Consider the following 22191-nt stretch of genomic DNA (forward strand, 5'->3'; position numbering starts at 1 on the left):
ACCTGTCCTCATAAGGTCTCTTTGAAGGATAATTCTACACTCTTTAAGACGCTTCAGAAGACGGGAATGTGACGAAAAGGCGTCGCGACCTTGAAGCGTGTTAGTGTTCTTGTTGATATGAACTCATGGCAACAGTATGTTAGTTCTCCAAGCTTAGCGGTCACGAACAATTGAAGCTATACACACGCGTTCCGTTCCGCTTGATCAGTCGTTTACGGTCAAATGCGGCGAATGGTCCGCTATATCCTCACCCGTGTGACCGTATCGCACAGGTTACTGTGTATATCAACTCCCCTTTGGTTATCTAAACAAGATGGTGGAAAGGGATTCTCTATACAATGACACGGTGGTTTTGATGAGTGATGACTACCTATCTCACTGACTACCAACCCACCATCGCTATAATGTATGTTTACGGAAAACAGAACTTTTGTTTTGCTTGTTTAACTCGCGTTTATAGGCTCCTTTATTGACACACATGTGCTGTAATTGACACAGTTAAATAGGACAATAGCAGCTAACCCCCCACTGCCGTTATTGAAAACTAAAAAAAAGGAAGTCCTAGTACATGAGCATAACTTTATAAGCAACACCTGTTAACGTAAGTACATGCAAGATTTGATGTTTATGTCAGCCTTGCAATACAAAAGGGTTTTGATACAGGAAATGAACACAGAATGATAGTTGTTTCTTTTTTTTCTTCACAAAGCATAAACTACAAAGATTTTATCACTCAGATGGCCTCAATAATTGCCCAAGATTCGTCCACAAGACTGTTTATAATTCACACGCGTCAAGCCATATGTGTACTCTTTTCAACTGCAATAGACCAATCCCATAGCCCTGCCCACCTCCATCAAATCGTAGAAATGTAACATAAAAAGTAACACAAAAATTGAAATATTTGACGGACATGCAGCCACTGCATTGGTTGAACTGCTAATTGTGATGGACAGATTCTAACTGCAAAAATTGAATTTTGGATACTACACACACTGACCATTTGCCAAAGATTCAAGCCCACACCTTGTGATCGAGGAGAAGGATTTCCAATCACAAGACAACCAACTTCACTATAACCGGCCAAATGAATGCACATGAAATAGCGACTACAAAGAAATTACAAATTAATATGTTTCAGCAGACAAGTGTTTATTGAAGATTCCTACATTGAATGGAAATGTTACATGTACAATCTTGTAGTCAAACATGATCGGCTGCATTGTTCACTGTCAAGTGCACTCTAGTATAGTATTCAAAATAATTTAACTGACAGTTATCATACATAAAATATGCTTGGAACTCTACTTGTTGTAGGTACCAAGATTCAGAAATACAAGTTTAGTTCTACTGTAAAATTTCTGTGCTTTTGACAAACATCTTAAACTGTATTACAGTCAAACCTGTTCTAATGACCACCTCTTATCAAGGACCACCTGGCCAATACGGCCACTATTTGATGATCCCTTATATTTTCCAGTGACCCAACAGTGTAATGTGACCATTTTTTTTCAAGTCCCTGTAGTTGCTATGGTAGATAGATTTGACTATAACGCCTCTTCCCCATTGCTGTCCTCTTGTTCCTGATGGTAAACAACTAGTTCCGACCCCTTGTCCACTTTGTCCCCCTCTTTGAACAGTACCCTCTCCAGGACACCGGCTTCAGGGGCCTTAATAACATGCTGAAAAGGAGAGGAAAAAATCTTTATAAATATGTATATGTATCAGATAAATTTGTAGCTCAAGCACAGCAAACAATTGCCTTCCAAATATTCTAAATCACAAAAACTCACAGATGTCAACAGATGGGCAAGGGTAAATGATGTATATCAATATTTACAAGAAACGTGAAGTCACTGTTAGCCCTTTGTGTGATAAAGTACCAAAAATAAGACAATGTCTGTTCCCAAATAAGCATATATACAAATGTAGATATGTCTCCAATGAGCTAAGTTTTGATATTATACTCTTGAACACTGTAACTAATTTGGGGCTACCAGACAGAGTCATCCATCTTTGAATTCAAAAGTAAGTTGAGTGATCAAGACTAGCCATGATTCAGCACATGTGACTTTCAAGATGTCCGTACCTCCATTTTCATGGCGATCATGACCATGAGTGGATCCCCCTTCTCCACGGTGTCCCCGTCGTTGACGTACACTTTCTCGATGACCCCAGGCATGGGAGCCACCGCCCCCCCTGTCGACCCTGCCCCCCTCCCCCGCAGCTTCTCGACGTACTTTGGTGTGGGGAGCTGGACCTCACGTGGACCATCCTAGGGGGAGAGAGAATAAGCTTTGTCAATCTATTTGTAGATCACTGTAAGTTCATTCATTTTTGCAGGGATTCAATTCTGCGGTAGGAGATTCTAGTGGCATTTTAAGTTTGAAACAATACTGTAGAACAAAAATAGATAAACCGGTATTCATATATTTTTGCAGTGGAGAGGGACTGTGAAAGCCACAAAAATAAAACCACCACAAATATTAAAAAATTTACAGCATGTACAAGAAGCTTATCTCTCACTACTTGTATGTACTGCAAGAAGATGCGGTACAATTCATAACAGTATACACAGGTTTAACGTCCTGGAGAAATTACCCTAGCTCTTTTTTATGAGTTAAATAAATGAACAGTCAGGAAAGCTCAAACCACAGCAGTTCTCACCATTGAGAAGACGTGAAGAGAATTTCCATGAAGAGCGATTCTGGCTGTGGACCTGGAACCATCGATGGTACATCTCAGCTCCTCCATACTCCCTCCTGAGTGGAGGAAACCTGAGACTTCATAGGAATGACCTGCAATCTGAGGAGAGTGGAGACATTCAGGAAAAGAACAATAATTATTACTCTACAAATTAATGTATGTATCAAGCACCAACTCTGGCTTACCAGCCTGTATTCCATCCTTCTTGCTGAGTTAGCAGTGACACAATTTCACACAAATATGATATACAAACCTGCATATTGTATGTGTCCTCTCCACCATAGGATATGTGAATCTGGACTTCTGCAAAAGAAAAAAAAGAAGGGTACAAGTTAGCATCATAAAATGATATGATCAACATGTTACACGTGCCAAAGGTTTAAAAAATTTTCTTTTCAAAATAATTATCATTTTAACTGATTAAAAGAAAAATCAGGAATGTCCCTTTAGCGAGCTCAACTGGTAGCAGCCTAACAGTAGAGCTCCTGATTCCAATTAGTTGGTAACTGGGAGACCCTAGTTCAATCCTGAGCAGCAAATCTTGGTTGGGGCTGCATCCGTCTTTTGGAAGAGACATGTAAAATGGGGCGCTGTGTTCGAGGAGATACCTCGAGCATGTTAAAGGTGAAGGACTAGCAACCCCTCCCTGTAATAATATACCCTGCTACTGAAACAGCAAGGAAACGTGCTGCCCTGTGCGCCACTAGGCGTTACAAGGGTCTGAACTGAGCTAAAAAGAAAAATCTGCTTACTGTTCTCTCCATCGTTGAGAGCAACCTTCCGTGTAAAAGTGTGGTTTAGTCTCCTCCCAGTGGCATTGGCAAACGGAGAAAACGGATCTGAAATGAAATACAAAATTTTGTTAAGTAATCGAAAATGTCCTTTGGAACATTGTCATCATACAAAAGATTACAAAATAGTACATGCTGCTTTCCCTGTTTAGCACTCAGCACCTAGCAGGTGTGAGATAGAGTATGGTGCTAGTAGCTGAACACACATCACTACCAGTAGACTAGAGAAATAGAGATGGGCACCATCCTATATACCCAAAGATGTGGGGAGGACTTCAACTTTGGAAGAGTGTGCCTGTCGTCATGATTGTTATGATGACAAAAATATTTGGAAAACTAAACTGTCTATACATGTAGGTGCATGCAGGAAGAAAAGACAATAACAAAGTATACTTGCTTGCCATATCATTCATTCGTTTGTTTATTCTTTTGTTTGTTCGTTCATTTGTATGTTTGTTTGTTTTGTTCTGTTCATTCATTCATTCATTCATTCATTCATTCATTTAACATGAAAATCTTCAAACCTTGAGACATCACAGAAGACAGCCTCATCTGGTTCTCCTCCATAAGTAGTAGAGCGAGAGCCGCCTGACACAGCAGCTCGTGGGGGAGGGGCTGTCTCTCAGGGAACAGCTGTGACTCGTGGAGGTCGATGAACCCTGTGTGGACGTTCCCTGCTGCAAACTCCGAGTGCGAAGACAGCTGACTCAGGAACGTCACATTGTTTGCCAGGCCTACAATCTGGAAAAACAAAAATTGAAAAATATAAAGATAAAAGAATCTTGAGTTAAGCAATGGAGCATAGCATAGGGTAACAATCTGAATTCTTGTACTGTAAGAAACAAATTAAATCTATTTAACCCTATGAAGGCTTTACAAATTGTATATGTACAAGAAGAGATTAGAAAGAATGACAGCATAAGCAGTTCTAGTGGGAGAGGGGTTGACACTGAGAGTTAGTCAGTTTTATACCAGCATACATGTGTTGAAAATGTACAGAGAGACCAGCTTGACCAGTATCAAAATAATGTTTCACACACAAGTAAAGTGATGCAATCTTACAAAAAGTTTATGTCAACGGTATATAAATACAGAGGATCATTTCTGATTCAAAAAAGACACAAGACTCAGTTATACTATATTGGCTATACAGATCAGAGATTCCAAAGACAGTAAGCAAAGGAAGCTATATACACTTACATTATACTGTGTGAGGCAGTGTTTAAGCTTGTTCAGAGCTGCGGGCCTGTCTGGTCCCCAAACCACCAGCTTGGCAATCATGGGGTCATAATGTATGGACACTTCATCCCCTGGACAGGAGAATAAAACAGAAATTGTCATATTTGAAGGTTTTCTCAAATGGATCCAATTAGTTACTAACTGGGAGACCCCGGTTCAAATCCTGGACAGGACATCTCGGTTGGGGCCGCACAGGCCCTTTCTCAAATGGATCCACTACCATTCTTGAATAGGATGCAGTTTCATTGTGAGCTGATGGGTGAAACAGTGCACACACTTTTTAATCCCTCTGAGACTCTGTACTTTGTCTCATGTTAATTCACTTCAATGATAACTCTACCATACTTGATTAGCATGCAGTTTTGTTTTGAGTTGATAGGTGGCACTGTGAGACAGCACACACACTTTCCATTCTGTAGAGAAATCAACAACAAGTATGACAGCTTTGGATGTCGACAATTGGAGAGTGTCTCGGACAAATCTCGTACCTGCTCGGACTCCTGTCTCTATTCTGACTGTGTCGTCTGCGGCGGGGGTTGCCAGGTGAACAAGCGGCCCCGCCCCGGGCATGAAGTTGTTGGCGGGGTCCTCGGCGTAGATCCTGGCCTCGAAGGCGTGGCCCGTCAGCCGGATCTCCTCCTGAGTGACAGGTAGGGGCTCGCCTGCCGCTGCCTGAAGATTTTTTAGTAATTCTATACTGTAAAAGCACTTAGTGTTGCGTAGACTTAATTTCATGGTAGAGGGGAAAAGGAGACTTTTGTCGTGTTACGAGTTTGCGGTTGAAATTGTAGTACATTGGAAACGCATATTCGTAAAGTCCTGAATTTGCATTAGAGTGCTCAATTTCAATCTGCTTTGAAAGGCAAGAAGTGCACGCTGCAGTCATGTAAGTGTTGTCAAACACTGGAAATAGGTATACGTGTCTATCATCATAAATTGTTGCTATATAGTTGATTATGACTTGAATAACAATTGTACAGCTATTTCTACCTAGATTTTGGCAGAGAAGATGCATTCAGCACAACATAATTGGAAAATATGTGAGGAAAAATATCCTACATTCACTAAAAAAAGTTAGTTTTTCGTACCTTAATCTGCCACTCCACCAGGTCGGTGTGCGTGACCATCTCTGTGACGGGATGTTCCACCTGCAGGCGGGTGTTCATCTCCATAAAGAAGAAGTTCTGGTCCTTGTCCATGATGAACTCCACAGTGCCTGTAATCACAGTTCTTATCTTTTACCAAACCCCTGGCATTTTTAATATCACATTTCCACAGATACAAAGCACAAAAAGAAAGACACTGTTTCAATCTACTCAGCATGCTGAAAAGAGATCTGAAGTACAGAGGGTGAGGCCCTCCTACAACAGAAAACAAGTTCCGGGAACTAAGGGAGCTCGCAAGATGCAAGACGCAGTGGAGGAAGATGAAGAAAGACTGAATGTAGCTGCAGGACGTTTCCACGACTGCAGATGCAGAAACCAATGGATGATGATAGTGATGTATTTTACCAGCTTTCAAACATGATGAATCCTATAGACTGATCCTGACTGTCTATCACAATTGGCAGTTTAGCCAATGATAGCCTGGCAATTAGCAGTTCAACCAATAAGACGGTGGCTGCATGTTTGTCAAATATTTGCATTTCTGTGTTTTGATTGAGGTGGGTGGGGCTATGGGATAACAGACCGATCCTAACTGTCCGTCACAAATAGCAGTTCAACTAATGATTGTATGGCAATAAAAGAGTGGCTGCATGTCCATCATTGTTTTGCATATCTACTTTTTGACAGAGGTGGTAGGCTACGGTTTCTCTATTAGCTATTGTAGACTTGTGGACTTGTATTTGTCCTAAACAAATCTGTTGGCTCTCTTACTGGATAACTTTTTAACATGAAATCTAATAGGGGACGGGACGTTAAGCCCTGTTGTTTGCTTAAACCTTGCCTCACACTTTATCTACCATTACCGGGTATTATTACTTAACCAAGTCAGTCCTTACCTGCTCCAACATAGTTGACAGCCTTGGCTGCTCGGACCGCTGCCTCGCCCAGTCTTCTTCTCACTTCTTCTGTCAATCCAGGCTGCAACACAAACACATGTTGGAATCAGTTCCATTCTGTAACAGTTCCTGTATCCCGACCTTCTCCATGCCTTCTTGGCTTGAGCAATTGCTCATTGAGGAATATCAGTCTATCTAAGTATCTACTAAGGATCTACCCTACTTTTCCTGGTAAGTATGGTGTGTTCTTAAATATGTTCAAGGTATGGCTCTCCTAAAAAAGGAACAAAAGAAGCAACATCATAACATCTTTTCTAAAGAACTGCAACACCTGGATACTAAAAAGCTGACAATATCTCCAAGCAGATGTTAGGGTAGAGAATCATAATTTTTCTGACTGGATGCGCTTTTCTATAGTGGCTGTCAGAGGAGCCAGACCAGTCAGAAAACTATGATTTCCTACCCCAACATCTGCTTGGAGATTATGCAAACATTTATTTCTGGACAATGTTGTTTGTTTGTTTGTTTGCTTTTTGTAAACTATACTCACAGCTGGGGCTTCCTCAATGATTTTCTGGTGTCTCCTCTGCACGCTGCAGTCTCTCTCAAACAGGTACACCACGTTACCATGCTGGTCTCCAAACACTTGGACCTCCACGTGTCTGTGGTACACAATAGAGAGAATATATAAGGAGAAATTCAAACTCTACAACTGGATAAATATTCGGAGATTTATTTCCGGACGTTTCGAGTGACATCCATCACTCTTCTTCAGCATCACTAAAGTGAACTAGCAGAACTAACCAGCACTTATATACAATGACTAGAAAAAAAGGTTTTTACATGGCAAATCACACAGTCATGCATAATTAATATGCGACATTGTAATGTAAAATAGGTTAGGAAGGTTCCTATGGTAAGACAACGCATTGTAATGTAAAAAAAGTTAGGAAGGTTCCTATGGTAAGATAACACCATAGGAAAAGTTATTGTCCTTTGGGTGGGGGGAGGGTGGAGTCCCAGGTACCCGAGAGTTCTACGCGGGGTACTCCCTTCCTGTTCAAGGTGGGGTTGTAGATCCTCTCGTAGAGAGAATATCTCATACACTGGTGGTGAAACTGTTTGCATCAGTTTAGAGCAGACAGGAAGTATTTCTAGCAGAACCTCTAGTATGTGTTCATTCAGACACTAATAGTGCCTAGCAGGGTATATTCTCACAGGGAGGGGTTGCTAGCCCTTCCCTTTCAACACAAGGCACCTTCTTGAACACATAACATCCTTTTTTACGTCCCTTCCGAAAGACAAAATGCCCTTCCTAGGATTGAACCGGGGTCTCCCAGTTACCAACTAATTTGAAACAGGAGCTCAACTGTGAGGCTGCTACCAGTTGAGCTATAAGGATATCCCCATAGTAAGTTGTAAAGAGTCAGAAATCAATACTTTTACCTTGGAGTGTCCACAAATTTCTCCACCAGCATGATTTCATCGTTGAAGGACTTCAGAGCTTCTCTCTTGGCTGACTCCAGCTGAGCCTCAAACTCTGCCTCGGTCATCACTATCCTCATGCCCTGTTAGAGAAGACAGAATGTGCAAACTGTAGTTAAAGGGAAATAGATAAATCTAAAGTGTCTGACATCTGACTGAGATGAAGCATATTGCTTTTTTGATAGCCAGTAGTCAAATGTGGCTTTGCTACTGCTCGCATTTATAGGAAAGCACACAGGGTCACCCCTACTATTCTTCATAGTTTGTTGTTCTCTTATGTTACAGGTTTGACACCTGTGGCTTTAGCCTGAAGCTAGAGGGGACCGTCAGCTTTACGTCCCCATCCTTAAGCTTAACGGCCATGCTGTTCTCTACATTATAATATTGTTATCTCTGTCTTAAAACATGTACGTATACAACTGTTACATGCTAACATGTGCATAAACTGTATCTTTTGTTAGATTGCAGATTTTCAGATGTCTAATAGTCTTAGAATCTGTAAATTTAGTTTCTGACTCTGGATTACAGGTAGTTGTTAAGTACCAGGTGTGTTATTGACATGGAATTGGTACGAAATAACCACCCACCTTCCCTCCTCCCCCTCTCACAGCCTTCACCATCACTGGGTAACCAATCTTCTCTGCCTCAGCCTTCAATCTCTCCACTGATTGGTCCTCACCATGGTAACCCTCAATGATTGGCACCCCGGCAGCAGACATGATGTGCTTTGAAGTACTTGAGGGAGAAAAGTGGTAGATTTCAACAACAATGCATCAACATGGTGTAGTGATTAGCAATTCTGGTACTAAATAATAAAGTATTGAGTCTCTCCAAATCTAAATTGATAAGCGTTATTAGAGTACTACAGTAACTACATTAGCAAAAAGATTCAGGGTATCTTTTTCGATGTCAGGGAGGGCAAAATTCCTGGCTTCTATCCTAAATGAAGCCTATCAGAGGTATGATAAATCGCATGATGGTACTACAAATATATGTTTGTAATGAATATTACTACTGTACAACTAGGATTGTTTCAACTGCGAACTTAAAACACTGCAAAAATCTCTTTTTCCCTCTTGATGCAAAAAAGAACTTACAATATATTGTATTCTGTTTGTTTGTTTGTTTGTTTTAATCATGGCATGATAAAATAGCACACCATCAGAACATCTCACTATTTCATAATGAAAATGTTACCTTTTTATCCCCATGTCTCTGATAGCTGAAGACGGGGGTCCTATGAAGATGACACCCTCTTGTTGACACAAGTCTGCAAATTCTGTGTTTTCTGATAAGAAGCCATAACCTGGATGAATGGCCTAGGAAGGGATGGAAAAAAGTTACTATCATTTTTTTCAAAGTCTAAGAACTAAGTTTGACAATGTCTCTATTTTCTTGTAGCTAATGTTTAATTACTAGTAGATACTTTTGTTACTTTTTCAATGTTGTAACTTGTGGCTCAATAATGCCTTTACCTGTACAGCACTAGAAACATGGCTTGGCTCTACTTTTTGATAGCTGGTTTTCAAGAAGTAAGACACTCTATTACTTGAACATTAATGTGACTTAGACCTTCTCTCTAGTATTCCCCACATTACAAAAATGTCCCAAAGGCAAAAAGATTAGTAATCTCCAAGCAGATGTAAGGATCCGGCTCATTCTGTATTTTACGACTGTTGTTGCAACACTTAGTACTCTGTAATGGTTTGTCATCTTCAAGAATGAGCGGGACACTTAGATCAGCTTAGAGATTAAGAGAGTGGTACAATTTAAAGCCATAGAACAAGTCACAAATATAAACACCTTCAGCATACAGTGTTTACAAAGGAATAAATACCTGTACATTTTGTACATCCATATTTGAATATTCACCTGTGCTCCTGTGTCTTTGGCCACAGACATGATTTTCTTCATGTTGAGGTAGCTCTCCTGAGAAGGGGCGGGGCCAATGTTGTACGACTCATCAGCCTGTAGGAAATACAGTGCACATATAAAAACTCAACACAACATTTTGCGCCCCCTGGCTGCTTCCACCAAAAGTGCAGTTGCTTGCAAGTAGAGCAAGTCATAAAGCTATCAACATGATTTCATGATTTTGTTTCTTCAGTTGCTTTTTTGTAAGGCTTTTTGTCTTGGAAACAAATGACCTGGGTTTGAACATTCCCTGGGGTCCTGCATGGGGAAGGGGGTACCGTTAGTGCTCTACGCTAAATTAAAAATGGCATCTGCCAAGTGTTTCAATAAATTTGGCAGGCTGGCTTCACTTTGCACTGAATTCAGGTGCCAATAACACTTAACGATGGATGGATCAATAACCCTCTACATAAAATTTGAGCGATCAGGCTACGAATTTCGTAGAATTAAAAACAGCTGATCACGCTCAACAGAAAAGGGCATGCAGGCCCCCTTTTACGTCTCATAACTAGAAGAAATATATTGTGTAGATTTGTATATCTATTTGGACTTCTCAGACTCAGAGAGAATCTTACCATAGCCACATGCATGGAGTCCTGGTCAGCATCACTGTACACAGCTACCGTCCTGATGCCCAGCTTCCTGGCCGTCCTCATCACGCGGCACGCGATCTCGCCGCGGTTCGCGATCAGGATCTTGTTGATCAGAACAGTGGAGGGAGCTGGAAGTGTACAACACAATGTTAGCAACTTAACTTCAAAACCAGGAGGTTAGGGTTTGAATCCCTGGCTGCTGTCATTCACTCAACTCCATGCTACAAATGCGGACAGTTAGATGTGTAAAGGTTAGGTGTGACATCAAGGGAGGTTGTTCAGTGCAAAAAATATAACCAGCTGCCGCCGCACCGCGTGCCAGCAAATCTGGTTTGTTACGCCGAAAGGTGATACATATAGATACAAATGAAAAACTTGATGTTTTGCTTCATGATGTACATATACAACAGCGTTATGATGGAAAATTAAGATTTCTTTAGATAGTGATAGATATAAGACTATAATTCACATGAATTTTCTACTAACCTGAAGAATACCTTGCCCCTTGTTGCACATGATGGCTGCCTTGTGTGCTGTGCAGGAGGAACAAGAAAACAACTTTAATACGATGGTTTAACTCCTCAAAACTTATCTGTTCATGTATCTAACGTTACTAATCATCAACATTTCCATTCTGTCTCTCTGGATTGTTAGTTAATTAGGTTTCTATCTAATTACCAGTAACTTAGTACCATTTGACAAGGAAAGGACAATTATCGAAAACACTCAAGTAAACGCCCCCCTCCCCACCAGCAACAAATGCCAAAGAGGTCGTGCCTACGAAACCCCGTGTGTTTGTAATGTTATCCAATATCAAGGAGACACCAAGGATGTGTCAGAACTTCGCTTAAAGTTTGAGATATTGTACTTACGGCAGTAAAGAACCACGAAATCCTCCGACCCATCGGGTCAACCTCAGAACGCCCGCCATGTTGATGACGATTTGATGATGATGGTGTCTTTAGCGGCCTGTCTTTCCTACCTAACCTGCAAGGAGGCGCTGCTGATCCATGAACACGCGTACGGTTACTTTTAAGGGCCGGTAGGGAAGAAAGCTTGGCCGGAACATGTCGGGCTCATATAAAGAACTACAACTTGTAGTACAAGATTTCTATGATCGGTTAACCAACATTTGACGTTAACGTTAGATCTGTTTGGTGTTTTTCGGAGGAGCCATAATAACGAGAAATTCAGGTGACCCGTTTAGGCACGATAGTTACCTTCGCCGAGAAGGTTATGCAGAGGGTAGCGTTTGTATGTTTGTAAAGACCAGCATATGTAAAGACCAGCATAACTCGAGAAGGCTTGGATGGATTGTCTTGATATTTGGTAGGTGGGTCGGTCTTGTTTGGGTATGTTAACGTTAAACTCTCGTGAACTCCTTTGCCTAAAACTATGTGATTTATTTCCAAAGAGGGAACAAAGGGTATCTGCGGGTGAAATTGATACTTTGTTTTGGTCAACGTCTTCGCTCACATATAACGTTAGTAGACCAGTCGATATATGTTCGCATTGATGTTTGTTATAACGTTACATGTAAAATAAAGGCTCTAACTTGCCTTTATCTACATGTATACCTTGTTTGAAGCAATCAACAAACCATCCCAAGAGACTCGAACCAGATCTTGCCGGCAACTGCAGGACTTTTGACGTGTAGCGATTGAAACTAATTTCTGTGGAGGTGTAGATCACTTTATTTGAATGAATATATAACGTTAACTCATTCATCAATAATATCAGCCATTAGGCTGTGTAATTGTAGGAACTCACAATAAACCATTATTATCCCCTCATACATTTATTTGATACATGTCATGAGTACTCGATGTTACAACTGCTTGATTTCCATTATACTTAAAGCAAAACAAACATTGTCATTAGTGACGAACAGTTACATAACTGTTATATATGATATGCATGATATTGTGCTGTTATAATGCGCAAATGTATCATTTGCGATATGTATTCCGATTACTGTGTCTATGCAAGGATGTTCAAAATCAAGTTGATTTTAAACGTCCATGGTTTCAGTTTATTTAACGTTTGGGACCGCATCTGTTAGCAGCGACACCTAGCTGCAGTGCGAAATAGAACTTACAAATACAGTCAATGACAGTATTGCTCTGACTGACTATTTAAACGGCAGGAAGAGGCAGCTTGTGAAACGACACCCTGATACGAATACAGTGATAATTCAATAGTCAACATATTAGAACTTCATCGGTATATCTCCAAGCAGATGTAGGGTAGGTAGTCGTCCGCTCAAGCCGGACCCATCACCTTCTCGAACTCTGGGTAGCTCACCTTTAGAGGAAGACATGGAATCAAAGTCAGTGGCTGTACAGCCATTGTATGTTCAAGCTGCAATATAGTTGTAACGTGCACGTTAAGTGGTCGGAATTCAAAAAGGCAAACTCCGTGAATAGTTTCATCAGGTTGGCAAGTCACTGGAAAACTTACAGTTTGTTGTACACAACCAAGTGTTTTATTCAAGCAAAAGTTTCGGTGAACGTCTGTCACTTTCCTCAGGGCAATGCTGACTGGTTTTATTTCGCATTGTAAACGCCGCATGAACTATATATATGTGTAAATACTTTACGTTTGGGACCGCATCTGTTAGAACGACACTTTGCTGCAGTGCAAAATAGAACCAGTTATTGCCTTGAAGGTGAAAGACGGTCATCGACACGTCAGCTTGAATAAAACACTTGGTTGTGTTCAAAGAATTTTCTTATGAACTATGGCTAACTCTTAAGCGCAGAAAACAATAAATATTCTCATTGGGTTTCAATTTAATCCGACGGTTTGAGGATGAAACCTGATACCGTGACAATACATAGAGAGACAGGTGGATAAAATAGTATACAATGTATGGTACAGAGTAGGGTTGTAAATCCAATACTTATGCACTGTAAATAACTTAACAGATAATTCCAGTGAAATGGAACTAATTAGAATTGAATAGAAATGATACTCACGGTGTGATCAAACTAGGATCCCATGTATGATCCCCGATCTAGCTGATCTCACCTTGCCATCTTTATCGCGAGCTGCCTCCTGGATCATCTCCTCTGCCTCTTGTTTTGTCAGCCAGGTCATCACGCGTCTCAAGTCGGAAGCGTTGATGTAGCCGTCCTCATCCTAGGTTTGGAACAAGAAAACACTTTTTGACACTTCAAATGTACATAGACTTTCGAGTACTTACTGGTACTACGCCCTCGGCGGTTCTTTCCCGTTCAGTAAGTCTCAAATTAAGAACAAGAAGGGTACTGGCAAGCTGCAAGTATAAGATAGACAAATAAAAAAACAACTACACAAAGCCGGTCTTACCCGATCCAACTCGTGGAACATTTTGCGTAGACGAGCCTCCCTCTGAAACGTCATGATTTGGTCCATCAGGGCAAGGAATTCGTAAAACTTGATCCTCCCGGTGTTAGTTAGGTCTGCGTCGTCTATCAATCCCTGGAAGATCATAAATTCGAATGATATTCGATTTAAAGTTCGTGTCCGTTTTTAGAATTTGAAAGTACGTAGTTTTTCTAACATTTGAAAGTTTGTGTTTGTTTTTAACATTTGAAAGCTTGTGTTTGTTTATGACCTTTGAAAGTTCGTGTTTGTTTTTAACATAGACCTTAAAGAAGAAAAAATATAGTCTTGATTTGATATCATATTTTTTGCCCGTAGTAGCGTGCGCAGTCAAATGGTTAGTGGCCCTGGCAGAGCTCCAATCTCGGATGTTGTCGCTCACTCGACATGCATGCTACTGGGAAGGGTTGCAGTGAAAGATTGGCTCTTCAGTGAGCTAAATTGGATCGAGATCACCGTTTAACTTTTGTTGTCTCATTTCCTCAGATGGAGGCCTTTGAGCCACCGAATCGCTGGCCAAAAAGACAGCATACGTAGATAAGTTTCCAAACCGTTGACGGGTGTACAAAACAAATTTCGACGTCTTAGTCTTACCTTAACGTCTTCGTCGGTCGGGTCTTGTCCCATTGATTGAATCCAGGCGCGGAGCTCATTCGGACCAATGACACCGTTTTCGTCGGCGATATCTTTGAAGATTTTCTGGAACTGGGCGATCTTCTCTGTTGTGAGCTGGGTTGCCATAGTTCTGTAAATTACAACAGAGAATTATAGAAAATTATGTAGTCAGGAAATTTCTCCAAGTAATCACCCCAAATCGTTGAAACAGTATCAAGCACTGTGATCCTCTCCCGTGTTTTGAGGAGAGCCACACTTCGAGTACGTAAAAGAGCCCACCACAGTTATAAGCTATCGAATAGAGTGCTACGGGGTCCTTCCCGGTGGGAGAATATCAAATAAATCTGTCCAGCGTGTGCAGCTTGTTCTATGTGATACGCCATGAGGCGGTTTACTCACCGGGCATGCAATACATTGAAACACACTTGTCGTTAATCAGCCTCGAAGTATTCGCGCTCTGGACAAATTGGAAATAATTCGGCCATTACATGATGGTGTGAATACGAAGGACTGGCAACCCCTCCTCAAATGACCCCAACAATTTGCCAGAAGAAGTAAGGAAAATCGCTATCTCGCCCGTGTGCCACAGGGTACGCTGAGAAATTAGCTCGTTGATTATCCTGTGTCTGCTTCTGCTCTGGTCTTTTGTCTTCATGTCACGCCTCGAGCTCTGTACCAGTATGTGGCAGTGTCTTGCCATCAGCTGTTTGTAGTCTTGCATCCTTTGTTTTGCTTCCTTTTCCAGTCTTTCAAGTGTCGATGTTATAAATCAAATCTCTCGGCTGTTCTGATTGTCCCCGAAGAATTATAAGCAACGCAAGGGTGAGTCCAACGCAACGTGATCCAACAATACTGTAGATGGGGTATCGAAACTGGAAGTTCTACTGCAGTACGTAACAAGACGCTAGGGGATCAAAATCTAATCATTCAGAGGTCTTATCAAGACCTACCTACAGAGCAAATATTAAGACAATCCACTTTGGTATTTTGGAGTTATCGTGATCGCACACAGACACACTCACCAGAGAACATGATCTTGGCGAAGGTAAATGTACGCAAGTTTACAGCTGTCCGAGGCGAAACAAAGGCATTGGTCAGCGCTGGCGGCCCCTCGCGATCGGTACCCCCTTGTTAACCGAGCATCGTTGTCTGTTCATGTCTGGTGCTACCGTTGTAGTGTGTTTTTGCCGAACGTTAGTGGCCGCTAAGCTATCATCTGATTCAGGACGACAAAGTCGATGGGTTCAGATCCTGACGTAGCCAAGATTCATAGGTTACTATCAAGGTTGGTAGTCCTTTTCAGAAACAGCCAAGCCCTCTGTCCCCTGTATATATGTGCATAGGGCCTATGTCAATGAGAGCAACAGGGATGTCCCTGTAGCTCAACTGGTAGAGACTCCGGTTCAAATCCTGGGACAGTTCATCTCGGTTATGGCTGCACTCGTCTTTCGGAAGGGTCGTGGACTGGGGTCCCGTGTTCGATGAGGTGTTTCGAGCACGTTAAAATAGGAAGGGTTATCAACCCCTCTCTGTAAAGATATACCCTTCTACAGAAACAACAAGGAAACTTGCTGATCTTAATAATGTGCACTACAAGGTGAACAACAACAACACTTACCCACGGTAACTGGAATGCGCCATGGTTTGAGTGAACTCTAAGGGAAAATCTATAGCTAACGTTACCAGTTTCAAAACGCAGTCCGCACTATTGACTATGTACAGAACTGGCGAGGTGACATGCCAGTATTGCATACAGATGTAATCATCACTCATCAAACATAATGTATATCTGGGTTAATTAAAGGGCCTAGAGAAAGAATGGACTCTCAGACAACTCGGCACCTGGGACAAGTCGGCCCCTATAGGACACATTATAAGTGTATAGGGATCGAAGGATCATAATTTCATCGATTCCACAACATGAAAAAAGGGTTTTAAGAAACAAAACAGGTCTGAAACAAAGCTCAGTCCATGTAGTAGCGGTTAGGCCATGTTGATTTGATTATATGGATGACATCCCCTGGGTTACCCGATCTGACATGTATGTTGTAATACACAATCGGTGTCATAAACATTATTAACTTCAGTTTATTGATGCACTTGTGCATGTATTTCTTTATGATTACAACATGATGTTGAAAATATCAGTTGTCTAATGCATTTCAGTTTTACAGTGTTAAACTGTATATGCGGGATCACGTATGAAGCCTATGAATCTAAAAGAAAGAAAATGATTAGAGAATCCATTCCTACCGACCCTACTTTTCAGGCTTTTTTCGGTAAACGCAACATTCATTTTCTTTGGCCTAGGGAGTCCTAACAATACAATGACAGTTTTAGTCTCCCAAGGGATTTTGGGTTAACCAAAGAAGCTAGGTTTGACCGCAGGTAACCTGGAAGTCAGAAAGAAGACTCTTTCCGCCGCCGGGATATCTTTGGTACCCGGAAGTAGTTTGACGCGGTAGTTTATGGGCCACGACGATAAAATATCGCGTCAACTATAGGTAGCCCGCAGGTAACTATATTGTCCATCAAATCAGACCGAGTTAAGTATCAAACATGATTTTTTTTGGGCTAATGATTGGGAGTCCAAATGATTGATTTGTCTTTAGATACATGATACAATGACAGGTGTTGCGCCCTAAGGCTCTTGGGATTATTCAAAGGAGCTTCTAGATTTTGCCCCAAGGTATCTTTTTTGTCCATCAAATCAGGCCGAAGCGAGAGTTTTACAAGACAAAGGTTTCATATCGCCGCCGTGTCTGAAGCACAGAAGTAACTGTCTTCATAATGTTCGGTATGACAATTAAGATACTTGCATGAAACTGTGATCATTACTTTATTTGTACAACAATGCTGGGTTAATTGGAGCGTAGTACAGGTGTCTACGAGGCAATACTGACTGGATTTACAGGCGTTTTTTAGTCGACTTGGAGTCGACTCAGGACTGTGCATGGACAACCCTAGGCCACTCAAGTAGCGTTTTCCAGCGGGAAAACTCCACTTAAGCAGCCCAAAGCTCCTCACACACATTCCCGCGAGTAAACTTCGAAAACTTGTGTGTAAATCAGGCTGATATATCATTCTTGACGTTGTTGGTTATGTGTTTTTCCGTTAACATGTATATGTATATGGATTTTACTCTATACCTTCGCCAGTATACCTTCGACAGTATATATATGATATATATTTATATGACAGTAAATAGATTTAACGGGATTTTGATCATAGGATATGTATCTTTGTAATATTTTGTATGACCCTTGCCGAAGGTATATATATACTATCTAAGGTATACTGGTGAGGGTATGGATAGAGTGGTATCCATACACATACATGGTAACGCAAAAACACATAACCAAGGACATCCTTGAGAAAACAGAGAGTGGCAGCTGTTCTCCAACAATGATATATTGGCCTCCTTTGTGACCTCAATGAAAAGTGACATGCAGACCGCTTTGAGCTTCGCACGAATAAACAAGCTTCAAACAAACAAACAAACAAACAAACATATGATAATACGTTTGGCCAATTTCTAGAACACAGATACTTTTTGAATGTAGAATTGTGATGTCTATATTATCTGTTCATCGACTTATCATTGTTTTGCGTGTGTAGAGAACAAAACCTTGCGTGCAAACAAACCAAGTGCCCGAGGTGGCATTTTAATCACCCTACAATTATGGTTCAGCCATGCGTTCCACCAAGGAGGTCCTTGGTTCCACCAACTATTCTATACTCTCTAATACTAGTAGCGTAGAGTAGAACTCGTTGCCACCAAATGCTGTATGAGCATCCTCATTAGATAGCTTTAGACACGCTTACAGCTAAATGTGCAAAGGTTGGGTGTGACAGGTCGTTCGGTGCAATATAACCAGCTGCTGCCGTCCCGCGCGCCTACGAAGCTGGCGTGTTGCGCCGAAGGGCGGTAATACCGACTGTATACACATGTAGATACAGATGATATAACGAAAAAGGAAAACTGGCGCCTTCATTGCCCTGTCCTATGGACCCAGTATTAAAGTTAACTAGCGTTTAGTCGATTGAACATATACGTGGGACTTTGTGAAATAGAAGTGCTATTGTTCCATCTGTACTATGTTTAAACCTTTCTTTGTTGACGGGAAGCTCTAATCGACCTGTAGGCCGCTTTTCATCGAGGTCATGTGGGACAAGGTGAGGGTCAGATAGAATATAACAAAAATACAGATTACATGATTAAAGTCCTAATAAGTACATAAACATAAAGTGGTGCCCTTACATGGTATCACAAAGATACACGGCAGCGAGATAATTCGTGTCCACATTCGCTCTGGTTATTTCAGTTATGGTAAGAGTCTCTTAAAGGAAGCCAGAGAGTGTGTGTCTGGTGGTAGACTGTTTCAGACATTGGGTCTAACGTTATGGTAGCCTATGGATCTTACAAAGGGTCTCTCGTTGAGGATTTGCGGTAACCAGTTGGTGTTAAAGTCAACAATTCATCGAACGGTTCTTTCTGTCGTAGACTTTTCATCGAGGCTACTATGACAGAACCATCAAAGATCTACGGCAACCTTTCCCGGCCAAAAGACATTGAATTATTTTGTCCGACACATGCACGACTGCCCAGGAATGTCCTCCCTGTCGTAAAACAATCGTAATACGAATGTCAAAGTGATCTTGAACCAGTTTAGCTCACTGAAGACCTATATTTTTACTGGTCGTGACAGGGAAGACAGAGGCTATGTACAGACAGCACTAGAAGTCTCACAGTTACTATCATCAAACATCATCAAAATCGTAACCAAAATTCGACAAATTGATAAATCTAACCATAAACATTTGCCCGTGTTAGTATGTTTTTTGGTTGGCACCAGAAAATGAAAGAAAAGACACACACACACAACTAGAGTTCCACGACCTCATACCTTCGCCAAATGATTTTAACCTTTATGACTGACATATTAGGAGTGTTTCTCATCAATTGTAAATCATACCAGTTGATTGTCTTAAAATACAACATGTCCAAAGTATGAGCTTAACAAATTATGAGCTTAACAAAGAAGTTTATGCTAATATTTATCATCCATGATTCAAATGAGGCCCTTATTAGCCTAATTTGATTCAACGATGTTCACATTCACATAACTTCCCGATGCCACAAATTATTAAATGTATGAAATTGCTGTCATTTGCCAGTGTGGAACTACAGAAGTTTTTCATTAAGTATGCAGATTAGGCCCACATTTGCATATTTTCTATCTATCAACATTCCTCTCTTCCTCAGTTACAATTTGAACAGTCATATCATGGAACAAAGCGGATTTTTAAAGTTGCCTCATTGATTATGCAAATTAGAATCTGATTTGCATAATTATCGTCCAATAATACATCACACAAGCTATCTACCTACCAAAAATCATTACCATCCATCAAGGCCATCTTGTTATAGTATTTTCTTATTAATTATGCAAATGAGGTCTTCATTTGCATAGTTCATATCAATTAATATTTCTCTCTTCCTCAGTTACATATGTCACATGTTTCAGAGTCCTATCATGGAATTTGGTGGATGTATAAACTTTCCTCATTAATTATGCAATTTAGGTACTGATTTGCATAATAAGTATCTACTCATGTACATCTTCACTCAAGCTATCTACTTACCAAAAATCATTACCATGCATCAAGCCCTTCTTGAGTTATTCCCTTTCAAAGTCAGACACAAAACCTGCTCCTGCAGTTCCAAAAAAGCCGCTAGGGGGCCCAAACCCACACAACTTAGTCTCTGTCCAAAGATCTATCTACCACTCAAAAATAAGTTCCATAGCATGTCCAGAACACGAGATATCAAAACACGAAGCTCAGCTGCAGTACCATAAGAAGCCGCTAGGGGGTCCAAAATCTAATCGTTTTCAGGTCTCATCAAAACCTACCAACATACCAAATACCAAGACAATCCATCCAGGCATTCTCGACTTATCCTGTGCCACTACAAACGCTACCCTCTGCATAACCTTCTCGGCGAAGGTAATTACATGTATACACATTTATATACACAGCTAAAGCGTAAGTCTTACGTTTTATTTTCCATAGTTGATAACCACGGTATCAGTGAACAGTGCTAATAACAAGTACCCAGGGAAGGTGGAAAAGTGACCTACCGTTCTACAGTATGCAGAAATGTGCCGGAGTGTTGCAAAGTTGGGCAGACGCCACTAAACAGGTCTGGGCAAATGACCACTGAAACGGGCCCGACCGCGGTTGTCTTCTGGAAAGTGTACAGCTAATTGGACAGCTAATCAAACAAAAGAACTTTTGATTGGCCGAGAGTTGACCTCGTATCAATCAAAACGGGTTTGACCAGTTCTGTAGTTGTTACAGACAGTTGACAAATCGATGGGTGGTGTACCGCCTACGGTTATAGGTTCACATGGAGGACGAATGAAAAATGGCTATGACAACTTTTGGATGAAAAGAAAGACGACACATGGAAACCTCTAACGTTTCGTTTGCCGTCCTTATGTGATATTTGGGACATTTTTCGACGAGAACTAGTCACATAAGTGTTGGTGTAGACATTTTCATAAGGATAATGAGAAAGCTATTTCATCTCACCCAAACGCCCACCCACCCAAAACCAACCACCCATAGGCCATATACGCACCCATTTACATACACACACACACGCACACACACACACACACACACACACACACACACACACACACACACACTGCACACACACACACACACACACACACACACGCACACACACACACACACGCACACACACGCACACACACACACACACACGCACACACACACACACGCACACACACGCACACACACGCACACACACACACGCACACGCACACACACACGCGCACACACACACACACGCACACACACACACACACACGCACACACGCACACACACACACACGCACACACACACACGCACACACAAACACACACACACACACACACACGCACGCACGCACACACACACACGCACACGCACACCCTACCACACGAGTACACTCAACCACGCGGCTCAAACTCACACGAAGCAACACACTTCAATACTGTGTTCGAGTGATTAGATCTATATCAATCACTATTTTGAAATATATTATTACATCAATACGATTAGCTATTAGGCTGTGCAATTGTAGGAACTCACAATAAACCATTTATCATTCCATCATATATTTATTTGATACATGTCATGAGTGCTAGGAGTTACAACTGCTTCATTTTCATTATAGTTAAAGCAAAACAAACATTGCAATTGTCACTAGTGATGAACAGTTGCATTTTATATACATTTGAATGTTCATCATCATTATCAGTCTACGTGCTTACGCAACTTCACCGGTTACACCGCCCCTTACGGGGTGACATACAAAGTTTCGTCAGCTGATACAACTCGAAGGAGTTGGACAATCGCACACCCGGGGATGCCCCTACTCTTTTTTCGAATAGATGTGGTAGGTTC

The 22191-nt window shown here is 41.3% G+C and overlaps 2 protein-coding genes across 3 annotated transcripts; both read right to left on the reverse strand.

The window, feature by feature from the left end:
- Positions 1-1131: 1131 nt before the first annotated feature.
- Positions 1132-11725, reverse strand: LOC136423034 (methylcrotonoyl-CoA carboxylase subunit alpha, mitochondrial-like). Its single transcript, XM_066411026.1, has 18 exons — positions 11603-11725; positions 11217-11263; positions 10713-10858; positions 10096-10191; positions 9421-9542; positions 8811-8958; positions 8185-8306; positions 7289-7400; positions 6739-6820; positions 5825-5952; positions 5225-5408; positions 4698-4807; positions 4022-4238; positions 3459-3545; positions 2960-3009; positions 2668-2805; positions 2090-2275; positions 1132-1682 (listed from the first exon to the last, which is right to left on the reverse strand). Exons 1-18 carry the CDS (start codon positions 11659-11661, stop codon positions 1548-1550), a joined length of 2169 nt encoding a protein of 722 aa, XP_066267123.1. The 5' UTR covers positions 11662-11725; the 3' UTR covers positions 1132-1547.
- A 784-nt stretch (positions 11726-12509) lies between these two features.
- Positions 12510-20986, reverse strand: LOC136423044 (uncharacterized). Of its 2 annotated transcripts, none has more exons than XM_066411044.1 (5): positions 20855-20986; positions 14691-14841; positions 14061-14192; positions 13761-13871; positions 12510-13034 (listed from the first exon to the last, which is right to left on the reverse strand). In XM_066411044.1, the coding sequence occupies exons 2-5, from the start codon at positions 14835-14837 to the stop codon at positions 12993-12995; spliced, it is 432 nt and encodes a 143-aa protein (XP_066267141.1). In that variant the 5' UTR covers positions 14838-14841; positions 20855-20986; the 3' UTR covers positions 12510-12992. The 2 variants fall into 2 exon arrangements, with proteins under 2 accessions (XP_066267141.1, XP_066267140.1); XM_066411043.1 differs by lacking the exon at positions 20855-20986 and adding an exon at positions 15200-15447.
- Between the last annotated feature and the right edge of the window lie 1205 nt (positions 20987-22191).

Source organism: Branchiostoma lanceolatum, chromosome 17 (genome assembly GCF_035083965.1).
Source record: "Branchiostoma lanceolatum isolate klBraLanc5 chromosome 17, klBraLanc5.hap2, whole genome shotgun sequence".
Classification (NCBI taxonomy): domain Eukaryota; kingdom Metazoa; phylum Chordata; class Leptocardii; order Amphioxiformes; family Branchiostomatidae; genus Branchiostoma; species Branchiostoma lanceolatum.

What these genes read in the sequence shown, in the direction of transcription:
- LOC136423034 (XM_066411026.1), bottom strand. Translation starts at nt 11,661, where the DNA reads ATGGCGGGCGTTCTGAGGTTGACCCGATGGGTCGGAGGATTTCGTGGT. An exon ending in TGAGAGGGGGAGGAGGGAAG is followed by an intron (nt 8,307 to 8,810) that starts GTGGGTGGTTAT and finishes CTTCTCTAACAG; the next exon opens with GGCATGAGGATAGTGATGAC. An exon ending in TCTCAACGATGGAGAGAACA is followed by an intron (nt 3,010 to 3,458) that starts GTAAGCAGATTT and finishes TTTCTTTTGCAG; the next exon opens with AAGTCCAGATTCACATATCC.
- LOC136423044 (XM_066411043.1), bottom strand. Translation starts at nt 15,432, where the DNA reads ATGCAAGACTACAAACAGCTGATGGCAAGACACTGCCACATACTGGTA. An exon ending in CGACCGACGAAGACGTTAAG is followed by an intron (nt 14,193 to 14,690) that starts GTAAGACTAAGA and finishes ATGATCTTCCAG; the next exon opens with GGATTGATAGACGACGCAGA. An exon ending in TGTTCCACGAGTTGGATCGG is followed by an intron (nt 13,872 to 14,060) that starts GTAAGACCGGCT and finishes TTCCAAACCTAG; the next exon opens with GATGAGGACGGCTACATCAA.